Below are 12,459 nucleotides of genomic sequence, written 5' to 3' on the forward strand. Positions count from 1 at the left end.
ACCAGGTAACCATGAAAACCCCTTACTACAAAAAACCCCTTTCAACAGTCAGCAAAATACACACTGGCAGCAGCGCAACAAGACCAGTTTACGCAAGGCAAGCCCTGCCAGCACTGCTGTAATCCCACCGAGCCGAGCGAAGCCATGCCAAAAATGCCATGCAGCAGGTATGCACCACAGCTGCCTTGGGAAGCATGAGTTTCTAGTGAGAGTCCAGGTGGAGCTGGGGAATCGCTGACTCTGCATGCTCAAATGGGAATGGGTGGGACACGCTGTCCAGCCAAAACACACTTCACGTACTGAGCTTCGATGACTGCACACCAACTCATGAATGAGCATGAGGTGACCACAGGGGAGACCGCACTTCATTTCCATGAAGCAAATGCATCTCTTCCTTGTTACCTGCCACTACTTTGTAACCAGTATTTTATAATTGGCAATTAGTGCCTTAGAGGAAGACGTTAGCAAGAGGAAGATGTTGAAGAACTGCTCCTCACCCTGTACCAGAACTCAAAGGCACCTCGATGAGGTACCATACTGAAACAGGCCCTTTCAACATCGGTCCAGAGATCAGAACAGCTCAGCGCTCATAACCACCCAACTCCTTTCTCAATCGAGTATGCTTTCATGGATTTTAATAAGGGGCAAAGTGGAGCCCCAAGTCTTCATCCAAGCACAGGTCTGGCAGCAGCCACTTTGCTGTTTCCTCTCTGTCTGCATGTCTTCCTGCATCAGGCTTACTTGAAAATATCCAATGCAGAAGTTCCTAAATTCTAGTAAATGAGCCCTTCCTTTGCAAGATAAGAGCTGCTGAAATCATCATGTACCAGAATCAGAGCTATTTCCTCAACAGTTCCCTGTTTTTGTTATTGCAAATTTGTTTGAGCTTTTTACTTTTTGTTGTTATTGTTTTGGGGTTTTTAAAAATTATTATTTATTTATGCTGCAGTTTTTGTAGCTTCTGGAGAAGGCTCTTCTGCCAGGGTGTCCTCAGAGGTGTGCGAAGGATGCTGGGAGAACAACAAGCAGCAAAGGCTGATCCTGGCACCCAACCTAACTCTCACCATCGTTACAATGCAAAAACATCAGCAGCTAAAGCCTGAAGGGGTCTGCACCTCTGCCTTCCTCCACTTACCCTCCTTAGGCTCAGTGAGCCCCTGTTTGGATTCACTGTGGTGATGGAACATTTTCAGATGGGGCTTTAAACTCTGGATTATATTCGGTTGACTTCTAGTGGGGTTACAGTAACCTGCAGAAAGTCAAGATGCTCTATTTATGGCAAAAACGCACATCCACTTCTGCTACACCGGTGCCTGGTCCTATCTGAAGACACCTTGCATGACAGGAGCTCAAATGAGATGTCAAATTTGCTGAAACTACAAGTGACCAACAGGCAAAGGACCAAATTCAAGAGCCGGCAGGTTTTAAACCAAACAGATATATTGAAGTAGCAAAGCCATGGCTGTATCCTGAGCTGACTGCAACCAACACAAACGATGCTCCAGCAAGGCTCCCTCCAGCCAGAGGCAAGAGTAAGATCTGCAGGGAGTGATGGAAACTCAAGTAAGTTCCCACCGCGAGCAATATACAGCTTCAGGAGGTGATGACGTCAGGAGCAGATTTCAGGAAGGACTCCATGCTACAACAAATGTCAAGCCGATCCTTGTAATTTCAGCTTTGAAGCTGTTTTAAATGTGAGGAATTAAAAGCTGCATTCAAATATTCAGCTGTTGAATGTCTCTCCTCTCTAGTAAGTGGGTAAATTGGGAATATGTCCATTTAAGTGAACTGATTTAAATCTAGGTAACACTACCCTCTCAGAGGGGATAATCACATTCAGAAATGGTTTTGCTTGTTACAATAAATACAAGTTGAAAAGTCTAAGACTCAATTCTCCCTTGCAGGAACAAAAATTTTCCAACAATATAAACGTTAGGTATCATGTACACTGTATCACACCATCTGATGGCTCATGATAATTGCTAATTAACTAAATGCAAATCCACTTACAACTTTTCTTGTATATTTTGCAGTGACACAAATTTACATATGGACTACACACAGTTATTATTCTGATAGTTAAGAAATTCATCAACTTTCCTTCCTTACAAAGAACACATTACCCTAGAAATTATGTGAATCTGCATGTACACCCACCCACCTCCACACACACTTTATATATGCTGTTTAGTTGAAAAACATTACTTACTTGATTCACTGTCTATGCTGCTGACGCTGTCAGCATGGTGCATGCTGTGTTTATGGAGATGCTTGTAAATACTGAACCTTGAAAACTTTTTGGTTTTTCCTATTCCTTTCATTTTTGATATGTCTGGGACATCATCAGCATTTCTTGTTCCAGAGTAGCTTTCTGGGGACAGAGCTTGAGACTGCAGGGGCACACATTCAGATGACTCCGCTGCAGACTTAAAAGACACAAGACATTGCTGCAGGTGACGTACAGACAGATTCCCCTTTAATTACAGATTATCACATGTACCAGTGCTCAGTAACAAAGCCCCCAAAAAAAGCCAAACTTTGCTTCGTGGCGAAGACACACTTTGGTGGGAACTACGAATGCCTTTGAGGGAGAGAGTCTGTAATGAGACACTTGACAGAAAAACCCATTAATGCTAGCAGTACATTCTTCAGTCCCATAAATTTACTCTGGATTATTACTCCCCTTGAAATTCTCAGAAGTTTAGACCTCTCTAAATTTTTTAGAGATCTCTGGATGCATACAGACTCAGGTTAGCGGAAAGCTCAGCAAGCAAGGCACCTGCTGAGGGCCTGAGCATCCAGAAGTTCGGGGCACTCTGCGAGTGCCTACTGTGCATTTCTAAGTTTTATTAAGAACATAGCCTCCAAATTGTGACTGCTGCTCCAAGCTCCAGAGGAAACCCAGCTGTCTATCTCCGTGCCCTAGCAAGGGCTGGTCAGGATCTAGCCCTAAAGAGTCATTTGATACTCCGATAATTCTGCCTTCCCATTACCATTCCTCTTTAAACCTCCTAAACCCAACCCTACGCTTAGAAGTGGACACGGCTTGTTCATCCCCACCGCAGACCTGATGCACAGATGTTGAAGGTGGACATCAGCTGGAGCAAGCTCACTTACTGCCAGGTTGGTCGTCGACACTGACTTCACTGCCGCCATTCGTTTGACACTGCCCACGTCGGTCAGGCGATGCTCGTCATCATCCCACCTGCCATACGCCAAGTCAATGCCACCCACAAATGCCACGGACTGGTCAACGATGACGAGCTTCTCGTGGTGGGCCCAGAGGTACACGGAGGAGGACACGTGGTCTGGGTGTCTCATCACCTGGGGAGAGAACCAGCACCCAAGCTCAGCTTCACTGCCCAATTTACATCCCTCCAGTCAGAGAGCTGCTCAGCTTATTTTTTTGGCTGCTCAGGACAATGGGGAAACACAGGAGTTTTTAGAAGATGCCTCCACACAGACTGCTGTAATTACTGAAGCGACGTGACTCCCCCTGAGTTGGGCTCAGCTTTACTGGCAGGCAGGTGCTTCCCCATGATGAGGGTATTCCCAAGCAGCGACGGTTACTGATGTTGGGACAGGTCACACTTAAAACAACTGTGTTCATAAGAGGACTATAGTCAAGGAATCTGTTCGAACAAATAAACCCATGCTTTCAACAGACCTATAATAGCTGAGCTTTCAAACACAGAGCCTGCTCTAAAAGAAAACAACATACTGATGATCTGATTCACTTCTTTGGTTGTTGCCACTACGTAAGTGAAACGAGAAGTTGGCTGGTTTTTTTCCCCATTTAAAATCAGCAAATTGTTTGACATTTGTTTATGAGATTCTTTTTGACATTTGTTTATGGCAAAGTAATTTCTATATCTAAGCATCAGTATATAGTTTAATTTTTTTTGATGTTGGAGGAGAGCCATTAGACTAGCTTCCCAGGGAAAAAGCTAGAGAGCTTCACCTGGCTGCTCCCAAAATCCATTACACACATAGCATGTATCTTCCAGTTACACCTTTCAGTCTTGTTGCGAAGATGATGGCGCATGGATGCTTCCCCTCACTGTGACAACTGGTCAAGTGACAATAAATCTATTATTCTAGGAGTTTGTTAGTCACCCTTATGCATAATATGTATCTTATTGCTCATTAAAATTTATACGTCTCTAACGTCAAGAGACTGGATCTAGCCTTAACTACTCGTTCGTGTGCCACAACTCATTTTCTGCTCGGTGGCAGAGCAGCAGCGAAACAGCACAGGACAGCACAATGCTGTTCATTTACGATGGAAACGTAAACATCCAGTGTTGATTCTCGTCATCTACGTATGAACAGAAATGCTGAAATGAGACAACATTCTCAAACTGTAATTTTCCATTTGATGTAACCCCTTTAACTTGTCACATGAAATATGTTTCCTGTGAATTAGATGAAGAATTGCTTTGGCAAGTTTAAACTAAGCAATTTTATGTTCAATTATAACCTAAAGAAATGAAGTTGCCAGATGTGGTAATCACTGCATGGGTTATGTCTTCTCAGATTATTCCCACTGTAATGGTGGGAAACGCTGTTCTTCCATTCTTCCAGTTCACACCCAAATACACTGAGGGTCAACACCAGCTGTCGAGAGCAAATGAATGCAAGTGTCCTTCATACAACTGCCCAATGCACAATTACCTTAATGTTTGGATGGAGGTGCATGAGCGTCCGCTTGCTATATTCACTGTTGATCCCTAGGGCAAGCTCCACCTCTTTGTACAGCATAACAAAAATTCTCACTCCTTGTTGCTGTCAGAAATAAAAAGAAACAAATGGTATGCAGGTATTTCAATGGATACAGTCCATTTCTGAAGCGAGGAAAAGCTAAGAGACAGTAAGCATGTTGTGTCTGCAGACAGAAATGCAGGCTGAGGTTACTTGTTCTTGATTACGCTCTTCCAGATCCACCGTGGTGACCCCACAGCGCGCAAGGACCCGCACTGCTCAGGAAAGCTCTTCAGCTTCCAGAGAAGAGCTCAGTACCTGGATTCATGTGCGAAGAGCTGAGCTACACCAAAGCCCATCAACAGGTCATTCTTACAGCAGCCCCTTTTAAACATCCTCTGAGGTAAAATTTTGCAAATGTGGCTCACTCCACATACAATAGTGTTGCACACATCCACTGAAGTTCAGTTTTCCGCCGTTTCGTGCTGCCCTGAGGTATGCCCTACAGTTAAGGCATCTGCAGGGCAATGATACCAGCATGATCATACGGGCATCCCTCTCCTAAAGGGGATGCAACCGACCCAACGCCAGCAAATAAAACTCGCCCTGCCAAATTGAAGAAATACCACAAGTGAAAGACCAGGCAAGTATTTCCAGGAACTAACCTTAAAACACTCCTCACTCTTACAAGGTATTTAGAGCCATAGGAAAATACACGTCAACATGACAAACAAAGCCAAATTCTTCCAGTGAGCATGCCCCGTGGCCACATTTCCTTTGCCAGAAAATAAGACTACTTCCAAATCAAAACAGTCAGACACAAAAAACTATTTTTTTTTTCTAGGCATGTGGAGGGGTGAGGACTGTGACAAGAAATGGTTTGGAAGAGGAGGGAGTCAAAGACTATTTCAGCATGTCCACCTGGACTCCTGCCCTTCTACCACATCAAGAGTTCAAGAGACTTCCCTGGCCATGCTTCCCTTCCCGACTCACTGCTCACGTGGGGCAAACTACCATTTCTAGCACCGGTGTTATCTCGGGTTGGGTGAACAACTGAAGTACAGTCCACATCCATAAATACCTCGCACTCAACTTCCCTGTCTGGCTTGCTTGGCTCCATGAAACCTGTTCTCTAGAGTCTGGATCCAGATATGTTATTGGAAAGCAGAGTACAACCAGCAACAAAATAAACTGTTTTCTGAGCTGAAAACGCTTAAAGAAAAACAGAACTAGTAGTTGTGGTTGCTTGCTCGTATCTCCAAGTGCTGCACAAGAAAGGAGAGTGCACAACAGCACAGAGCTTTGCACAGGAATCCTGGCTGGGAGTGCCAGGAAAGGCACCAAGTCAACAGCAGGTCTGAGCTTTTCTCTTCAGAAGAAAACAGCAGAAAAGAAGAAATTAAAACAGAAGGGGAAAAAAAGCCTTATCAAGTTTATACAAGCATTTGTTTACCGAACATGACCATTTATTAACTCAGATAACATGGCAATGCAAATAGGAGTCCCAAGTCTCTGAGTCATGTTTATCACCTCCTTGTGAACAAGCTGAACACCAACAGCCCAGCTCTGTGGAACATGATGCTGCTTTGTGTTTGCACACTTTTTTCACACTTTACTGAAACCCTTTCCCCAAATTCCTTTTCCACAGCGTTGCACCAGGACCCTCATGGCTAGAGTCTCCACCTGAGAAGGGACAGGCAGGGAGGGCACAGCTGATCTTCCTCCTCTTAGTGGCCACAAGAGAATGGCCATAAGAATATAGAAAGGGGTGGGTAGGAACAAAGAAAACCAGGAGACATACAGGTAATAAGAGGCAGCTCCAAAAAAATAAAGCTTTTTCTAATCATGTAAGTTAACCTTGGAAATAAAAATAATAATAATAAACCACAAAAACCTTTCAGGCTTTGGCCTTTCTTATGCTCCACTAAAATTTGTTATTACCAATGGTAGCAGCTGTGAAAGAGCTATGGCAAGAGCAACTTTGGGCAGCTTGGTCTGGGTAGGATGAAAGCAAGAGGGGCTGTACCAGGGGTAGCGGGGCTGGAGGACGCTAGGATGACGTTTAATGTCAACAGGCACTTCTTTACTATAGCAAGGAATGATAGGCGAACAGCAAGAACATCAGTTCTTCGGCGTTTAGTTGTAGCGAGGACCTATGCAATGTATCAAGCATGGAAAACCAGATGAGAAGGCTATAGTGAGTTACCATGAACCTCTGGATGATACCAAGTGACTTTTTGCTAATGACATCCCGATTTTCTTGGCAGACTGATGGTACCTTTCACAGCTTCAGCTCTGAAAGCTGCAGCCCAGGGACACAATACGTGGTAATGACAGACAGGATCTGCACAACACAGTAACATACAGACCAACTACCAAGAGCCACCACAAAGTGCTCAGTCTTTCCCATACCTCTAAATTACATCTACCACAAGGAGAGCACCAGACAGCAACTGCTCTTTGACCCCACCAGGAGCTGGGGCAGTCGTAATGCAAGGCTGAAGTGACCCAAACCTGAGGACTCGAAGGGGCAGTCAGAGGGTCTACCCTTCTGCCTACGAGCTCTTCCAAACCCAAACAGGGGGAGCAAATCAAAAGATGTAGTTTTCTGAGGCCACCTGAGGTGAGTCTTGGCCAGCTTTAACTCTCATCCCTACCAAAATAAACAGTGCAAACACTCTGGTCCCAGTATCACCCTGTAACTGGATGGGCACAAGGGGCTTTCTGCAGGGTGAAGGTTGCAGCTGGAGCTCACTTACTGCTTTCCGCTTGAGGATGCAGTCCAGCCGCCAGCGATTTCCTTCCACAACGGGTCGTTTCATGAAGATTTCTGGGCTCAGCCTAAGAAAATAAAGGGGCAGAAAAAACACAGCATGTGTAGTCTGCAAACAAAGCATTGGCCTAAATAACCAACTTGGTAAGCAAAGAAAGAAAAAAGTTTATATAAGGTGGATGTGAAGGCTCATGTCCCAGGGTGATGCATTCTCCAACGTCATGCTCTTTGTTTTTTAATAATGGAATATTACAGAGGGCAGGGGATGCATCCAGCACACGCATCTTGGCATTCAACAACCCATGAGTTTAAATCCAAGTTTAACAGCGATGTATACATGGGGAAACTTGGACTCTATCTATGAAAGAAAGATGCAACAAAAGAAAACCCCAAGGTAGATTTGAAAGAAATGTGTAGACATAAAAAAATAAGAGTGGAATTTCAGTTTTCCTGGTACTTAGGCTCTCTGAGTAGCATAGATTTTTGCTGAATTTTCCTTGCTGCCTAAAGACAAAGCAATATGATCTCTCAACAGGACATTTTATTGATTCATAGCTTTAAGGATTACAAGGAATAAATAATTAAGCAATCTCATCTAACTCCTGCAAAGGAAGGTGACAGAATTTCATTCCTTTACTTTTGTACTGAACATGAGAACTTGTGCTTGATTAAAGACATCCTAAAAGCATGCTTCTGACAACAGCATTTTTATCTGAAACTTGGAGTTTAAGGTAAGTTTTGCAATTCAAGATACATTAACAATTGTCTGACTAAAACATTAAGTAAGAGACAATGGCCCTGAAATGCAATGCTCTTGCATTGCTACCAGATGTTGCATGTAGGGATGCAGGAGCATTGGGTTTATCTGTGGTCATGTTAGGAAGCAGGTTTACCCCAGTAAGTGCTAACATCGTATTCAGTTTTCTCATAATTGCCACCTAAGAATTAATCCTCCCGGTTCCTACATACAGTGGATTAGTAGCAAGAGGTTCGTTTTACAGATGGAGAAAGAGGAGCACAGAGATGTGCCCAAGGTTCAAGAGGACATCTGAGCTGTGGCTTGGGAGCCTGCCCTACCATCCTGTCCCCAGGGTCCAGGCTGGCTCAGCCAGATTAACCTCCACAAAGGCAAGACACAGCCAGCCACCACCGGCATCCAGCCAAGAAACTCTGCCCCAAGTCTGTGAGAGCACCCTTTTTCTGTCTCAAACAGGAACCAGAGCACTGCATAAACATATTGAATTACTAGTTAAGAAGTGGGCAGAGCCAGGTCCTTCGGCAGCCACACAGCTCAGGGAAGGGACAACAAAACTCCCCTTCCATTGTCTGGCCCATTTAAGAGCAGAACAAAATTACACCTCCCCCAAGATGCTCTCATCACCAGCACAAGGCTTCCCAAAACAGTGCGGAGAAGCTGAAAGGAGGGTCCCATGCAGGATCACATGGGAAGAGCACCATCAGAGGTGTCTGAGTATCCCTGTTCCCATACACACTAAAAAACATTCTTGTCCCTTGGGTTTGCAGTGATTTACACTCCTGATGACACCTCGAGCCATAACATTTGCAATTCAGGTGGTGCCTTCATGCAGTTTCAGGCCTTTCCTTGGAAGGAGACAACCAAGCTGTTGATTTCAAGCATGCGCTTTTGCTGCCAACCCTCCTGAAAAGGCCTTTGAATACAACACAAGGAGATGTTTGGGTGTGCTGCCAAACCATCTGGCTGCACGGCTAGCTGCCATACTGTAGGGCCTCTGAACAGTGCCACATTGTCACGAACGTCCCAAGAGAGACGGCTGGTCAACATCCAAATATTTAAGTACGAACCACCAATCTGTGATGAAAATTTCTTCCTTGGCAGCTTCCATGGCATTTGCAACATCTTCAAAGTACCACTTAGCATTTACATACCTGTAAAAGTAAACACAGCACATAGATTTAGGTTTCCTCCCTGTTCATTAAACAAAGTCCGTAGCTGAAGACCAGCGGGGTTCTGTGTTAACGCCATGTACATTTTCTTCTCAAAAGCAAACACAAACCTAATTTCAAGAATTAGGACAACATGCAGGGAGAATTTCATGCTGCTATTAGTAGCCTAATGAAACAGCACAATAAGAGATTATTAAGTGCCACTTGGTACTTCTGCCAAATGCACACAGTATTCTTGGGTTTTGCTTGACATGCGGGCTAATTTTTGCTCTCAGGAAAGGACGGCGGAGTGGTGGTTGCTTCGATTTACGGAAACTACTTGGGCAGTGGTTGCTGCAAGGCAGAAGCTGCAGCGAGAGCACTGTGAGGGTTTGCTTCCAGCTAAAATCAAATTTTTGAGGTGCTTCTGGGAATGGCTTAGTGCAATCGGGTTACACTACAGACAGGAGGATTTCTTGTGGGACTGCTGTGTGCATAAAGCCCAGTCACCCTTAGACTATACCCAAATTTGCATTTGCTGATTCTCTTTCATTGCAAAGCCAATCTGCAAGGCCTGAATCCGATGCTGCTCTTCAACCAGATGAGGGACATTTGCACCTGAACACATCCATGGTGCCTGGAAGGGTAATGCTGCGCTACAGAATGAGAATCAGCCTTGCAAACGTGGTCAGCAGGAAGTATCTTGCATTTCAGAGCATGAAGGACGTGACCAGACCATTGGTTTGGTCAGCTACTGCTTTGGTCAGCACAGCTACTTTGGGAGGGAGCTATGGAGAAGGCAGTAGCCAGAGGCAGACATTTTCAATAGCACCTGCATTACTGTGGGCCAAAGACCTAAACCCTTAGGGAACAGCATCTCCAGAATCAGAAACTGGGATAAAATTGAAGCCAGGAATATCTTAATGAAAGAGCAGTTCTGGTTTTAACTCATAAGCATCCTGCCAATTGTATGTGCATCAAAATACTGTTTTTATCATTATGATAATACATACCCAACGAGTTCAAATTCAAATGAAACCTGATGTTTCAAAATGCTATTAGCTGTGATGCAAAGCCATAGCAGGATCAAAGCACTCCTGTCACCAGTACTGCTATTCTGTTCCCAGTGAAGAAAACCTCATTTTTTGCAACTTCTCTAATGATCATCAGTCCCTACAGCTACCAAACGCAAACAGCTCTATCCACCAGACCCGGGCTAACGCAGGCAGGCGTGTGCCATCGCAGCTGCAGGTAACAGCACCCAACACGGTGATCCAGTCGCAGCTTGCCCTGGTCCTTACCACTTGGCCAGCGTGTTCTCCTGCACGGCTGCGTAAGAGCCGAAGCGATGCTGCGTGAGGAAGTCCTTGCCGTGCTTCCGAATGAACTCGTCTATGCCCTGCCTCCACCACTGGGCATGTCTGTAGCTGTTACACCTCAAAATCAGTGACCTGTAAAACAGATGACGCATGGGGCAGGATGCTGAAGCCACGTATGTTTAATTGGGCTGCTCCTCGCTGTCTACCTACGTCGATAAATGCACCTGTATCGGTCACATTTTATTTAAGCAAAAAGTAAGGACTTTGCTATTTTGTTTGCAAATGAATGCATCAGCACTGAGCTACTTCGAGTGCCGTATTGCACTGCCAAGCATAAAAAAAGAAAAAATACCCCAGACTTAAATTAATAGCATCAGTTTAACTTGGAGGAGAGTTGGACCTAGCTAATGCTCTGTTTTTAAAAGATTAATTTATACTGCATGCTATCATAAAAATACGAAATACCTCTTTATCCCAACTAGCATGTCTTTTGGGTAATACTCCAGTTGGGATGTAGAGGAACGTGTCCCTGCTTGCAGCATAGAGGAACAGAGAGCCTAGAAAATTACTGTAAGCAATTGCTGCAACACCAGACTGTGCAACTCAGCGTGCACCGTCCCCTCAGGCCTGAACAATAACCATAAGGATGGATGAGTGGTGGCTGAGGCTCCAAATGCCTCATTAAGATATCGGAAATGATCAGCATTACACAGGCCAAATCCCCAGCAGGTATAAACACACCAGCAGCTGCCCAGGTGCTGAGCCCTGCGGGATGCTGAGCTGCACCACGTCAGCCCGACACACCTAGTTAACCCCTCCTGGAGAGGAGCATTGATTCTTCCTTAAAAAAAGCAAAAGCAAAGAAAAAAAAAAGGGGGGGTCTAAATAAAGACTGTATTTCTTACCTAGAGAGATTGTCGATCTGCAACCCGTATTTAGTTTCCGTTTCTTTCTGGCCTATCTTAATGTTGAATTCCTTATCTACCAGCAGGACAAAGGCAATGGCACCCGAGTCTGGCTTCATGTACAGCAGGAAAGAGTCCTTCACCACCAGCCACCTGCACGGGCACAGCAACCAAGAAATTGTATTTCACCCATGCCGGTCTTCAAGACGTGTGCCATAAAAGACTAATAAAGCGAAAAGGTGTTTCCTTCAAAACAAGTGCAAATCATTTATCAGGGAAAGGAAAGCGTTCAACTAAAAGGTAAAATTTCTTTTCAGGGGCTAGTCCAGGGTATGCTTTTCTTGAGCAGAGAAGTGCCTGTTTTATGAACTTGGGTAATGAGTTTGAATTCAATATAAGACTTGTAGAGTTATTTGCATGACTCCTTTTTACAGAAGTCTTTGAAAATATAGGTTCTTGTGTCTAAAGAAATCAGTGCGAACCTCCTTGCCTACAAACCACCCAGCCAGGTTCCCCCGCACCGGGCAAGGTGCAAGAAGGATCCCTCCACCCCAGATTTTTATTCTGCTTGTACCTAGATTTGTATCCTGCTTATACAGAGGCAATACAGGAACTACTTGACATTTCTAACATTAATTATGATGCTAGGATCACTTTCACTCCTATGAAAATATATGAACGAGGCATTTTGGAAAGCTTTTATTGCCAAGCAACAGGCACCCTGTTAGAAACACATGATGAGAGATGACCGGCAGGTTTTACATAAATACTGTAGCCTGAAGGCAACTCTGGGAAAAAAACCCACATTTTTTACTGTGAATGACATTTCTAATTTTTTCTCCCCCTGCAGCGTAGC

At 44.5% G+C, this 12,459-nt stretch overlaps 1 protein-coding gene across 10 annotated transcripts in view; it reads right to left on the reverse strand.

Moving 5' to 3' along the window:
* The window catches only part of PLD1 (phospholipase D1), a 43,869-nt gene that overhangs the window by 18,992 nt on the left and 12,418 nt on the right, over positions 1 to 12,459 (reverse strand). The window contains exons 8-16 of one of the 10 annotated variants that reach the window (XM_009492352.2): positions 11,604 to 11,756; positions 10,681 to 10,830; positions 9,299 to 9,382; positions 7,461 to 7,542; positions 4,675 to 4,785; positions 3,151 to 3,324; positions 2,780 to 2,816; positions 2,210 to 2,419; positions 1,136 to 1,249 (exon numbers count right to left, since the gene is read on the reverse strand). In XM_009492352.2, the coding sequence (XP_009490627.2) occupies positions 1,136 to 1,249; positions 2,210 to 2,419; positions 2,780 to 2,816; positions 3,151 to 3,324; positions 4,675 to 4,785; positions 7,461 to 7,542; positions 9,299 to 9,382; positions 10,681 to 10,830; positions 11,604 to 11,756 (1,115 nt within the window). Of the gene's footprint in view, positions 1 to 1,135; positions 1,250 to 2,209; positions 2,435 to 2,560; positions 2,598 to 2,779; positions 2,817 to 3,022; positions 3,325 to 4,674; positions 4,786 to 7,460; positions 7,543 to 9,298; positions 9,383 to 10,680; positions 10,831 to 11,603; positions 11,757 to 12,459 lie in introns of all 10 variants that reach the window. The other 9 variants (XM_009492355.2, XM_009492350.2, XM_009492351.2 and 6 more) reach the window with 9 other exon arrangements.

Source organism: Pelecanus crispus, chromosome 9 (genome assembly GCF_030463565.1).
Source record: "Pelecanus crispus isolate bPelCri1 chromosome 9, bPelCri1.pri, whole genome shotgun sequence".
Taxonomy (NCBI): domain Eukaryota; kingdom Metazoa; phylum Chordata; class Aves; order Pelecaniformes; family Pelecanidae; genus Pelecanus; species Pelecanus crispus.